The 14,468-nt window shown below is 39.9% G+C and overlaps 1 protein-coding gene across 1 annotated transcript; it reads right to left on the reverse strand.

Moving 5' to 3' along the window:
- Positions 1 to 247: 247 nt before the first annotated feature.
- LOC137716547 (L-type lectin-domain containing receptor kinase IX.1-like) lies at positions 248 to 2,760 on the reverse strand. Its single transcript, XM_068456002.1, has one exon. The coding sequence runs from the start codon at positions 2,691 to 2,693 to the stop codon at positions 576 to 578; it is 2,118 nt and encodes a 705-aa protein (XP_068312103.1). The 5' UTR covers positions 2,694 to 2,760; the 3' UTR covers positions 248 to 575.
- Between the last annotated feature and the right edge of the window lie 11,708 nt (positions 2,761 to 14,468).

The raw sequence follows: 14,468 nt of genomic DNA on the forward strand, positions 1-14,468 counted from the left end.
TCTTCTTGTATGAAATGTTTTAGTTGAAAAGCCTTGAAAGTCTTCAACATTACTCCACAGTATCCTATATTCACCATCGACAAGCCTGTACAAGTAATAGTAGTCGTTGACATATGTTGAAATAAAATTTTAGCATATGTTGGCAGGAATTCGCAAGTGCCTACTAGGTGCTCGACGAAATGACCCAATGAAGCTTTTTGGTTGATATTATGACTCTATTATTTGAAAATCCTAACTACGCCACTGTTGATGGGGCCAAAGTTAACGAAAAGTCCGGGCAAATGCATTTTGGATAGAAAATTTGTACAATATGGAAGATGAATAAACTCATTGAAGTGCTTGAAACATGGAACTGGTTAGCAATTAGCATTCAGAATTCAGAATTGAAAGTTGGATTTTCTGCTAATCTTATTGTTCTATTTTTTTATTTATTTCAAAAATAGTCAGCTTGGACAATAGACTCGAGCTAGTCCGCTCTCTACTTCTTCTAGTTTATCTAGTTCCAGTGCATATACAATATAATCAAATACAAAAAACTAAAAAATATTTGTATATACGTAGAACAGGATTATTAATTAAAATTTATTTTGTGTACTAAACTGTGCTGATAAAGAAGAATTTGATGCAGAAGATTGGGTGAACTGTGAGGATTTGGTGTTGTAACGATAGCCTGAAGAATCAGTTTCACCCCTTTCCAAATCTGTAGTATCAGCAGACAAAATTGACAATGTTACCGGAGGTGAAGAGTAGCTAGCCACCGGCATCTTCGACGGGAGAATAGGTAATGGAACTTCAAAATTAAGCACTTGAATCGTTTGTTGTATCGAAGGCCTGATCGTGTAATCCGGATGAACACACCACAACCCAACAACCAACAAACACTCCATTTGTTTCTCATCAAACTCTCCACACAATTTAGGGTCAGCTGCTTCAATGACTTTCCCTTGTCCATAAAGCTCCCAAACCCACTCCGCCATATTCGTTTTTCTACTTTCCGAATTGGGATCAATGGGTTTTCGCCCACAAGCTATCTCCAAAGCAACAACTCCAAAGCTGTAGACATCTGTTTCCTTGCTAGCCTTTCCTGTGGTAAGACATTCAGGAGCCATGTAGCCCATAGTTCCGGCCAGAACTGTTGTTTGTGATTGTTTTCCATGGTCAACAAGCCGAGCTAACCCGAAATCCCCAAGTTTTGCGTTTAAATTTGAGTCCAACATGATATTGCTGGATTTGATATCCCTGTGCAGCACACATTGTTCCCATTCTTCGTGCAGATACAACAACCCGGATGCCAAGCCTTGAACAATTTTGTTTCTTGCCTCCCAAGCTAACAAGGATTTCCCTTTGAACAAATGGGAATCCAAGCTGCCGTTGGACATGAACTCATACACAAGTAAGAGTTCTCCTTTTTCATGGCACCAACCAATGAGTTGCACCAGATTCCGATGCCTTAGTCGGCTGATGATCCTTACTTCTGCTGCATACTCCTTCATCCCCTGTCTAGACCTGCTTGATATCCTCTTAACAGCAACGTACGCGTTCAAGTCTTTTATGAAGCCTCGATAAACTCCACCAAACCCTCCCTCTCCAAGCTTCTCTCTTTCATCAAAATTACTTGTTGATCTAGCCAATGTTCCGTACGAAAACTTCTTGGGGCCTGTTCCCTTTTGGAACTCCTCATCGATCCAGTCATTAAACATTCCATCTTTTGAACTACCTCCCCTCTTCTTCCAAATCAAAAACCAAACCAAACCCAACCCACCAACCAAGAAAGCAATCCCACCAGCACCCAAACCAACAATTAGTCCTACGTTGACCCCATTTCCTGACTTGGGATCAACGATGGGGCTCGGCTCAGGAACCACTGGCATGTTCTTCGTTTCATTCTCTTCACGCAGTTGAAACGAATTAAAACTCCATGATTGGATCTTGTTCACAGCAGTCAGAGAACCTGTTGTGGCGGAGAACCCAACAACGACCCAACCCTGGATGATTTCATTCAAATCAACCCTGCAATCCATATACTTCATCACTTGAACATCTTTCACATAACTTGTGAAAACAATACCAACATGCTTTGATGCAGAATCATAACTAATCCCAACACTATTGACTCGTCCGTTTGTAATACTACCATTCCATGATTCGGTCATCTTAGACTTCACAGAGTTGATGTCTACTCCGACATGATCTCCGGCAGGATCTTCCACAGATGTCACATCATTCCGGTAGATATCAAGCTCCACCGCCCAAAAAGGGTACTGAATTTTTGACACTTGGGGAGAAGTGTCCACGGGGAGTCCTAGACTGCCGCCTCTGCCTATTGTCTTGTTGAGTAAGGATCCATTTGGCGCCAAAAAGAAGGCGAGTCCGTCCTCATAGGGTGTCTTGCCTCTGGAATCGATGACAAATGTGAAGTTTGTTGTGAAATCGGCAAGCTTTCCCGTGACCTTGTCTCGGAGGAGGAAGGGTTGGCTGTAGGTGGCTCGACCAACACTTTGGTCCTTTACGTCGTCAACAGCGCTTTTGGTAAGTCGAAGATATTTGCCGTCGATGTAAGCATCTCCCTCGAGAGATAAGTTTTTGATGCCATTTGGAAAGGTGGAGAAGTTGAAAGATAATGGAAATACACAAGAAAATAATTGAAACGACAGAAGAAGAAGGAATTGGAGCTGCTTTGGTGAGACAACCATTTCTAACAAATTTTGTTTTTGGGTGAGCTTTGCGGATCAAATTGTGAACATCTAAGATAATTCTGAAAGTGCTTTAATCGGAACTATGTCTCTTGAGTGAAGATCAGTTCAATTTTTTAAAGTGCTTTAATCAGCAGTCCTTATTTTACCGATTCAAATGAAGATAATTCTGTTTGGAGGAGGACTTGATCAGAGCCTATTGGAAATGAGGAATTGACGTTTTGGTTAGACTTGTTTTCTTGGTACATTTACTGTGTTGAAGCAATTACTTTGGAACCGTTACAGATCATTTCTATAAAAAAAATTAATTATATATGAGATTGTTTATTATTGAACTGTTTAAAAACAGATGGACGGATTAGGTAAAATAATTACGAACTATTTATCTATTTGCTACAATTGATTGACTAAACAATCTTAGTTTTAATTAATTTTTTTTTTTTTTTTTTTTGTAGAGATGAGCTTTACAAAATCATTTATTATATGAACAATTCTGAACATAAACATAAAGTTATGAGATTAAACCACTAAGTAAATTGAGGAGGAGCAGCCAATCATTGTTCTTTCGAAAACCTCATGAAGTTAAAATTTTTATTATCACACATTTGATTAAGTTGAAAACAACATCAATGTTAATTAGTAGGATCCGTCAGACCGTGTCTGAATATTCAACGTACTGTCCCTACAAATTCATTTTCACCTTGTTTTCTCTCAATTAATTGTTGTCATCTTCAAATTAATTATAACAATGCGTACAGATTCAAGAGAGAGCTTGTTGACATGGTCTTGATTTTCATGTAAATTTATTGCGGTTTTTCTTTTGTGTGGTGTACAACTGCTATAAAGAATAAGCGGGCGAGTCACAGTGGGGATCAAATTTGACATCTAAAACACCCGTATGACTGAATGATGCGTAGAAATAAAGCCACACTTTACGTTTAGATTCAGAAGTTTCTAATAAGCGTTAAATTTGAACAACTTATGTTTTATTTTTTATTTTTACTGAAAATATGACTTTAACCCTTCAAATTCAAGTTTTTTTCCATATAAAACCCGAAATAATTTGTTTACTCAAAAAGAACCCAATGACTAGGATCCACCTAAGTGAATTCTTTAATTACATATTACTTTACATATTTTACATTTTTAGATGCCTAAAATACCCCTATTGCATATTTGATGTCCACAATTAATTTTATGCAGATTGTAAGGAGATAATTAATGATTTTGCAAAAAAGAAAAATATGACATTAATGTTAAAAAATTCATTGCATATTAATATCAAATATGAGAATTGTCACATCCCGGCCCGGGTGGGACCACTTCTCGGGCCCGACTCCACTACCGTAGCACGATATTGTCCGCTTTGGGCTTACCATTCCCTCACGGTTTTGTTTTTGGGAACTCACGAGCAACTTCCCAGTGGGTCACCCATCATGAGATTGCTCTAGCCCCCTTCTCGCTTAACTTCGGAGTTCCTACGGAACCCGAAGCCAGTGAGCTCCCAAAATGCCTCGTGCTAGGTAGGGATGGGAATATACATTTAAGGATCACCCCCTGGGCGATGTGGGATGTCACAATCCACCCCCCTTAGGGGCCCGACGTCCTCGTCGGCACACACGCGACCAGGGTTAGGCTCTGATACCAATTTGTCACATCCCGGCCCGGGGCGAATCACTTCCCGAGCCCGCTCCACCACCGTAGCACGATATTGTCCGCTTTGGACTTACCATTCCCTTACGGTTTTGTTTTTGGGAACTCACGAGCAACTTCCCAGTGGGTCACCCATCATGGGATTGCTCTAGCCCCTTCTCGCTTAACTTCGGAGTTCCGACGGAACCCGAAGCCAGTGAGCTCCCAAAAGGCCTCATGCTAGGTAGGGATGGGAATATACATTTAAGGATCACCCCCTGGGCGATGTGGGATGTCACAATGCACATTTCCGGCCAGGGATTGGCTCTGATACCAAATTGTCACATCCCGGCCCGGGGCGGATCACTTCCCTGGCCCGCTCCACCACCGTAGCACGATATTGTCCGCTTTGGGCTTACCATTCCCTCACGGTTTTGTTTTTGGGAACTCACGAGCAACTTCCCAGTGGGTCACCCATCATGGGATTGCTCTAGCCCCTTCTCGCTTAACTTCGGAGTTCCGACGGAACCTGAAGCCAGTGAGCTCCCAAAAGGCCTCATGCTAGGTAGGGATGAGAATATACATTTAAGGATCACCCCCTGGGCGATGTGGGATGTCACAATCCACCCCCCTTAGGGGCCCGACGTCCTCGTCGGCACACACGCGACTAGGGTTAGGCTCTGATACCAATTGTCACATCCCGGCCCGGGTGGGACCACTTCTCGGGCCCGACTCCACTACCGTAGCACGATATTGTCCGCTTTGGGCTTACCATTCCCTCACGGTTTTGTTTTTGGGAACTCACGAGCAACTTCCCAGTGGGTCACCCATCATGGGATTGCTCTAGCCCCCTTCTCGCTTAACTTCGGAGTTCCTACGGAACCCGAAGCCAGTGAGATCCCAAAAGGCCTCATGCTAGGTAGGGATGGGAATATACATTTAAGGATCACCCCCTGGGCGATGTGGGATGTCACAATCCACCTCCCTTAGGGGCCCGACGTCCTCGTCGGCACACACGCGACCAGGGTTAGGCTCTGATACCAATTTGTCACATCCCGGCCCGGGGCGAATCATTTCCCGGGCCCGCTCCACCACCGTAGCACGATATTGTCCGCTTTGGGCTTACCATTCCCTCACGGTTTTGTTTTTGGGAACTCACGAGCAACTTCTCAGTGGGTCACCCATCATGGGATTGCTCTAGCCCCTTCTCGCTTAACTTCGGAGTTCCGACGGAACCCGAAGCCAGTGAGCTCCCAAAAGGCCTCATGCTAGGTAGGGATAAGAATATACATTTAAGGATCACTCCCCTGGGCGATGTGGGATGTTACAATCCACCCCCCTTAGGGGCCCGACGTCCTCGTCGGCACATTTCCGGCCAGGGATATTTGTCACATCCCGGCCCGGGGCGAATCACTTCCCGGGCCCGCTCCACCACCGTAGCACGATATTGTCCGCTTTGGGCTTACCATTCCCTCACGGTTTTGTTTTTGGGAACTCACGAGCAACTTCCCAGTGGGTCACCCATCATGGGATTGCTCTAGCCCCTTCTCGCTTAACTTTGGAGTTCCGACGGAACCCGAAGCCAGTGAGCTCCCAAAATGCCTCATGCTAGGTAGGGATGAGAATATACATTTAAGGATCACCCCCTGGGGGATGTGGGATGTCACAGGAATTGTTGGCTTAATTCTATGTATCTGACTTTATGAGTTCATATATATATATATATATATATATATATATATATATATATTTATTTATTTATTTTAAAAAAAAAACCTAATATATGTAATAATATATAAAAAAAAAAAAAAAAAGTAATTTACCTACCATGTACAAAAATGTTATTTGATTCAAAATGTGTATATATGTGTGTGTGTGTGTGTGAGAGACAAAATCTTGCATAAACTTAGGAATTGGATCATGCTTTTGATTTTATCTTTTACCTACAAACAATCATATACATATTACTTTATATATTTTTACCAAAAAAACGTCCCTAATAGGCTAATATATGTAATAATACGTGAAAAATAATTTACCTACCATGTATACAAAAATGTTATTTGATTCAAAATATATAATCTAGGTTTTCTCAAAAAAAAAAAAAAAAAAAAAAAAAATATATATATATATATATATATATATATATATATATATATATATATATATATATAATCTAGGTGTATATATATATATTTTATATATAATTGGAACAAATTAATTTACCTATCTACAAATTATTTCCAATAATTTACCTACAAAAAATTATACCCCTTGTGTAGAGAAAAACTTGTGTGGGGCTTTACTTGCCACTGGATTTTGTTGAGTGGCACTACAATCCAATCAAAACTCGCAACGTGGCAAGTCTTAAATATTATCTTTTATTATTTTTCTTTAATATTTAAAACTTTCATAATTATATTTCCTATTAATTGATATAAGATTAATTTAAGATTTCAATTTTCCTCTGATCTCCTCTGTCTTCCCTTTTTCTTCTCAAATTTTCTCTCTGCCAGTGCCGGCTTCTTCCCCACTCTGTGCATTTCCTTCCTTCATAAGAATAATGGGAAAAAAAATTAAACCATCTTCTCGATCTATAATGAAATAAAATTGTGATATATATATTCTAACACAGGCTTGATGTTTAACAAAATTTGTTTGTTCCTTTTTTTTCATTTTTTTTTTTCCTCTTCTCATTCTCGCTTATTTTTCTTCCCCAGTTTTCTCTACCGTGTGCAGTCTTCTTCCCCCTCTTTATTTCCTTTCTTCATAAGAATATGGGGCAAAAACAAAGTCATCTTCTCCAAACCTATACTTCTTTTTTTCGTTTTTTTTCTTTTCTTTTCTTTTTATTTACAAAAGCTATTTATTATTATTTTTTTTCAATTATAAGCACAATTTCATTGCCCAACAGCTCATCCTGTTTTATATATCTTTGAGTTGTAATTTGCGTGTTTATGTTTTTCCTATAAAGGATTAGAATATTTTGTAGCAAACTCTAAATACAATCTTGCAGACTCACTCCATACAATCGAGTTGATCTTTTCACAATTTATTGGTTATCCTTCACTTTATTTTGGTTGAAGTACAACTATTTTGGTTGATTATCCATCTTTAACATGATGGTAGAAGTGGGAGAGAGAGAAGAAACTGAAGACTTCTACGGCAAAACATAAAAGTACCAAAAGGGAAAATTTGGGAAGAAAAAGAGGGAGGGGAGAAGAAAAATATACATCAAATTAATCTCATGATGTATATTAATTAGTAGGAAAAATAATTATGAGAATTTTAAATATAAAAGAATGATTAAAGATAATATTTAAGACTTGCCACGTTGCGAGTTTTGATTGGATTGTAGTGCCACTCAACAAAATCCAGTGGCAAGTAAAGCCCCACACAAGTAAATCCAGTGGCAAGAAAAGCCCCACACAAGTTTTTCTCCCTTGTGTAATATAATTTCTTTTTTTCACTAATACATGGAGAATAATTTACCCATTACAAGAAGAAATATAATTTGATGTATTATATTGAAAAATATTATGTCATACCTACATTTATACAACAATAAAATGTGCCTAATATATGTAACAATACATGAAAAATAATTTACCTACAAGTTAGAGAAGTGTTATTTGATTCAAAATATATAATATGGATCTATTATAATTTTTTTATAATAATTGGAACAAATTAATTTACTACCCAATTAATGCAAAATATATATCACAAAAAAGGTAAATTTTTGGTATGATATGGATACAATTAATGCAATACAACAGTTGATATATTTTATTTCAATTTTTCTACAACTTTTAATTTGGAATAAAGTTAGGGATTTGGGAAAGTGGCATGCGTGTAAATAAATTGTATTAGTAGGTCAATAGTATTCCGATGTGGCTACATATTTTAAATTTGGGCTTTTATTGGATGTTTATATGTAAATGAGTTATTATCTATGAATCATGAATTGTAAGGGCCAAAATCTAAATCACCCTATTTTTTATGAAGTAAATTTGAACGACTTAATAATTAAATAAAAGAGTAGATTTCAATAATCGTATGGCACCGTCGTCGTTAGACCTGTCATTCGTATCATGTTTTTCATGTTTGTGTCATTTTCATGACATACCCAATATCTTAACGGGTCATGTCGTGTAACACCTATTAAAGTAAACGTGTAATATGACCCAACCCGAAATCAACCCGTTAATATTATCAGGTAATATGATCCAACCCGTTACCCATTAAAGAAATATATTTTAAACTAATAAATAATGAAAATGAAAAACATAATTTCATCCAAAAAGATGGAAAACATAATACTAAATTAGTATATGCATATCGCACTTGTTAGAGAAAAAGCATTAGTACATTATTACAAAATACCAAATGTTCAAAGATATGCAAAATGAAGGGAGTTGCGTTTTATGATGGTTTGAATGGTTTTAAAAATTCAAATGACGATGTACTCATCTTCAAAGTGCAAAGGATGTGATCACGAGCGTTTGCATATTTCTTCACATTTTTCGCACTAGTAAATTAATTATTATAATTTTTTAATGTGTTTGGTATTTTTAAATTACTTGATAATTTTATTTTTAATGTGTTTTATAATTTTTTTTAATCACACTCTTTGCCTTTAGTATACTTTAAAAATATATAAATAAATAAAACTTGAATTTTTTAAATTTATATAGAACAATAATACAATAATACATATTTAATATACAATATATACATATACACTATGACTCTTGTACTTTATTGACACGCCGACCATGATATTCACCAAACACCAAGATAAGTACGTGTTGGTCGACACCTGAAGGTGACGAAGCCATATTAGGATGCATGAGAACTAAGAACAATTAACTGACATAAATAAAACTTGTAAATTTAATTATGATGAATATGCATTTATGGAACGTGTTCAGAGCATACAACTAATCCGAGACACTAAAAAGAAACAATATAAAATTGAATGAACAAAAGGATGGGTCTTATAGCAAGAGGACTCGAAGATTGCCGATGCGGAAGTGCCTTGATGCCGGGATTGTACACCTCGATTCTAAGTCCTAAGACGGCGCAAAACAAAACATGAGCATACCAAGTTGATATATAAGTAATACGAAAAACAGTTAATCTTTAACGTATTAACCCCTAAAGTTTTATGAAAGCTTAATAGTATAACATGTAATAGGTTTTCTGAAAACCCTAGCATGCCATAAAATCTTCGTAAAACATATATTATATATAGTGTGTTTAGTAGTGGTATGTATATATATATATATAAGGCATATACTTATATATAATATTTCATTCGCCCAAAGGCATAAATAACACTTCTTCATTCATCTGAAGGTTCTACATCATGCGTCGTAGATCATTTGCCTGTAGGCAGTATCATTCGCCTGTAGGCACTACATCTCCTTACCGAAGCCAATATAAGTATCTTCCGATCGACCAACCTACGCCCGGCCGAAGCCAATATAAATATCTCCCACCTGTAGGCACCAACCACACGCCCGGTTGTAGCCAATATAAATATCTATTTCCTGTAGGCACTAACCACACACCTGGCCGTAACCAATATAAATATCTCCCACCCGTAAGCACATAAGTATCATATGCCCGTAAGCAGAACATACGTATAACCATTAAGGAAGAACACAAAGACATTTACTTAATGTTTCTAATATATATATATATATATATATATATATATATATATATATATCTTAATCGGAGTTCAATAGCTAAAACATCATATTGTAAAACCTATTCATAGTATATAGTCTTCAATCATATATACTACGAAGAACGTAAAATCGATAAAGCATGAATATCATAAGCGTAAATCCAATTTACTCATAAAACGTTATGTAACATCCCACATCGACCAACAGAGAGGGGGTGATGTGTGTCACATCCCGCCCTGGGGCGGATCACTTCCCGGGCCCGCTCCACCACCGTAGCACGATATTGTCCGCTTTGGGCCCCGACCACGCCCCCACGGTTTTGTTTCTGGGAACTCACACGAGAACTTCCCGATAGGTCACCCATCCTGGGAATGCTCTCGCGCGCTACTCGCTTAACTTCGGAGTTCCAATGGAACCCGAAGCCATTGAGCTCCCAAAAGGCCTCGTGCTAGGTAGGGATGAGAATATACATATAAGGATCACTCCCATGGGCGATGTGGGATGTCACAATCCACCCCCCTTAGGGGTTCGACGTCTTCGGCGGCACACCACAGCCAGGGTTAGGCTTTGATACCAAATTGTCACATCTCGCCCCGGGGCGGATCACTTCCCGGGCCCGTTCCACCACCGTAGCACGATATTGTCCGCTTTGGGCCCCAACCACACCCCCACGATTTTGTTTCTAGGAACTCACACGAGAACTTCCCGATGGGTCACCCATCCTGGGAATGCTCTCGCGCACTACTCGCTTAACTTTGGAGTTCCAACGAAACCCGAAGCCATTGAGCTCCCAAAAGACCTCGTGCTAGGTAGGGATGAGAATATACATATAAGGATCACTCTCCTGGGCAATGTGGGATGTCACAATGTGCTTTATATGTACATGCCCACCTCCATATAGCACGAGGTCTTTTGGGAACTCATCGGCTTCGGATTCCATCGGAACTCCAAAGTTAAGCGAGTTTGGGCGAGATCAATCCCAGGATGGGTGACCCATTGAGAAGTTGCTCGTGAGTTCCCAGAAACAAAACTGTGAGGGCATGGCCGGGGCCCAAAGCGGACAATATCGTGCTACGACGGAGCCGAAATTGAGATGTGATAGAATGGTATTAGAGCCACTCCGCTGTTTGGTACGTGTGTGTCGATGAGGACGTGGGGCCCTTAAAGGGGGTGGATTGTAACATCCCACATTGATCAACAGAGAAAGGGTGATGTGCCTTATATGTACATGCTCGCCTCTATATAGCACGAGACCTTTTGGGAACTCACCGGCTTCGGATTCCATCGCCACGCCCTCACGGTTTTGTTTCTGGGAACTCACGAGCAACTTCCCAGTGGGTCACCCATCCTGGGATTGCTTTCGCCCGAACTCGCTTAACTTCGGAGTTTCGATGGAATCTGAAGCCAGTAAGTTCCCAAAAGGCCTCGTGCTATATGGAGGTAGGCATGTACATATAAGGCACATCACCCTCTCTCCGTTAGTTGATGTGGGATGTTACACGTTACCATTAAATCATGCTTTTCATGTATGCATTTCTAATAGTAAAAATATGCATTTTGGAAGGGGTCCACTCACCTTACACCGTTGGCGAAGAGTCGTGCAAACAAGAGAGGACGGAAATGCCATGCACAATTGCACCTAAGCATATAAAGGTACCAATTAATAAAACACTATCATAATGATTGAATATGGGAAAATGGACGTCGGAAACGGATCTAGGACGTCGAAATTAGCCTAGGAGGGGTCCCGACCGAAACCCGAAAAAAGTCAACAAAAATTAACTTTGACGGGTCAACGATCAATTGTCAAAGTTAACGGTGAACGTTGACTGGAAGTCAATGGTCAACCGGTCGGTCAAACGGGTTGGATCCATTTAGGGTTTAGGGTTTTGGACTTGGGTTAGGGTTAGCATTTGGGCTTGGGTTCAAATATGGGTTTGGGCCAAAGCTTGGGTTTAGGTTTAAAAGGTTTCTAGGTCGGGTTGGGTAAACCGGGCTTGGGCCCGTGTTTTGGATCTGGGTCATACCTTGGGTTTTGTTCAGTGGGCCGAGGGCTCGTGTTTTCATCTAGGTTTTTGGGTTAAATGGTTATGGGGTTGGGCTGCCCAAATAGGCTAGGTTCCATGGCCCAACAAATTGGGCCGGTTACTCAAATGGGTGAAGCTATCGGGTCGGGTCGATCAATTTTAGGTCAGGTTGGCCATTTTCAACAAAGAAGAACACCGGAGCTTCCAATCTCCGGTCAACCCAAAACTCCACAATTACACATTAAGCTGGAGGCCAAAATGAAGCTACGGAGGAGAGGAAGGGTGTTGTACCTATTTCATGGCTAGGAAACGGCCGGGTAGTGGCCTGGAATTCACGACAATCTCGTCGGAAAGTTAGGGAGGTCTCCCCGAAGTGATTCAAGTCAAACCTTCACTAAAAACGAGTATATAATCTTAGAAAGCGTAGCAACATCCATTTGAGACAAAGAGAAAGGGGCTTCGAGGCTTACCTACTCGAAAATGGTGGAGATTAGTTGGAGTTCCCCTTGATTTTGCACCGGCTTTCATGGTGTTACAGTCCCAGTTGCAAAATGAGAAGAGGAATGAGGGAGGTGGGGGAGATCTGAGGGAAGTTGGTACGAAAGAGAAAGGGAGTGAACTGTGAGAGAAAGAACTTAGGGGAGGTAAGGGAGATAGAGGCGTTGGGCCCAGGAGACAAAAATTAAGGGTGGGCCCCTTGGCACACCCATTAAGATCCAAAAACAATTTTAAAAGAAAAATATCCCCAAACTTAGTGAAATTACAAAAATGCCCTTTCGTTCTGTAAATTCCGGGACGGGTTGTTACGTTATAGTAAGTTTTTAGTAGTTTAAAAAATTAAAATCATCAAAATAACTTTTTTTCTTAATGTGTTGAAACGGGTTACTCGTGTGTCACCCTCGTGTAAACTAGTTAAATAGCCGTTATTAGCGGGTTCTTATTGTGTAAACTTGTTAGGAAGTCGTTATTAACTATAAGATTGATCTTCATCACATCCTCTTTTCTTCAGCTTCCACCAGATAAACCTAATCAAACGCCACACACCAACCAAAATAATACATCCCACACTCAAGCTAAGTAGCTAAGGTAACCCACTCTTCCTATGAATAGAAACGTGGCTGCTTGCTTCTTCAATATATACTAAAGAGAAGCTACCAATGATATTTATTTTTCGTTTCTTAATGAAAGATCTTTGGTTTTCATTGTAAAAAAAAAAAAAAAAAAAAAAAAAGAAACTCCTCTCAACCATCTTTGGGGCAAAGCTGTGAAGGTTTTAGTAAATCGTTTTTGATATCAGCTTTAGAAAATATGTTTTCCGAATCACATTTGCCAATTGAAAGCCACCAGACAGTACACGATCGTGGCGGGAGTAGAAGAGGCCGAGCAAAACGACGTCAACTTCGGTGATGAAGAGGGGGCGAGTGGAGACGAGGTGGAAGGCATTGGAAGGAAAGAGGATTAGGGATGACATAAAGCCGAAGGCGAAGAGAGGGGGAGGGTGATGTGTAGCTTCCATTCCTCCTTGTCATCTTTGCGTTAACGCATTCTGCCCGTCTGTTAACCTATAATTTCTCCAACTTTCCTATTGGCGTCAACATAATTATATCTCTTGAGCGAGATGCTTATACCGACGGTTGGTCGGTTGTGCCACATACCACGAACAATTCGCAGAGAACCCTTCCTTCTCTGCGGAAGTGCAACAGGAAAACTCTTGTTGATTTCCCGACACATTTCACGTTTTTCATTAAATAAATCTTAGCGTGCTTCACTAGTTATGTCGACGGTATCCAAGTAATTAATGAATTATCTACATGAGATAGTTGAACTGGATCAATACCTTCCAGATTAGGTGATTATTGGGTTTCTGCTGCCGCTGATCTATGCTGATCAGTTTGTTCTACACAAGATCAACTCGTGGAGTTTTAATTCTTCACTACTTGACACATCACACCCCAGTTCTGATCCCCAATCAGCAAATGACAGTATAGGACTAGCGGTTGAGGTGTGTACTGTATTATATTGGCTTCAAGGATAGTTTTCGTTTGGTTCATCTTATGGAAGAAAAGGGCAACGGGAGAACGTAGTGATGAACATCCTATAATTCATAACTTGGTTGACAAGGAATTAGAGAAAAGGACTGGCCCTAGGAAGTTTTCTTACAAAGAGTTGGCTTGCGCGACAAGTAACTTAATTTGATGAGGTGGAAAGGCTTGGTGAGGGAGGATTTGGTGGGGTTTATCGAGGATTTATAGAAGACATGGAGTCACGTGTCGCTGTTAAAAGGGCATCAGAGGGATCTAAACAAGGTCTAAAGGCGTATACACAAGAAGTAAGGATCATCAGACGTCAAAAGGCACCAAAATCTAGTGCAGCTCATTGGTTGGTGCCACCAAAATAGAGAGCTCCTACTTGTTTAC

The sequence above is a fragment of the Pyrus communis genome, chromosome 14, assembly GCF_963583255.1.
Source record: "Pyrus communis chromosome 14, drPyrComm1.1, whole genome shotgun sequence".
Classification (NCBI taxonomy): Eukaryota; Viridiplantae; Streptophyta; class Magnoliopsida; order Rosales; family Rosaceae; genus Pyrus; species Pyrus communis.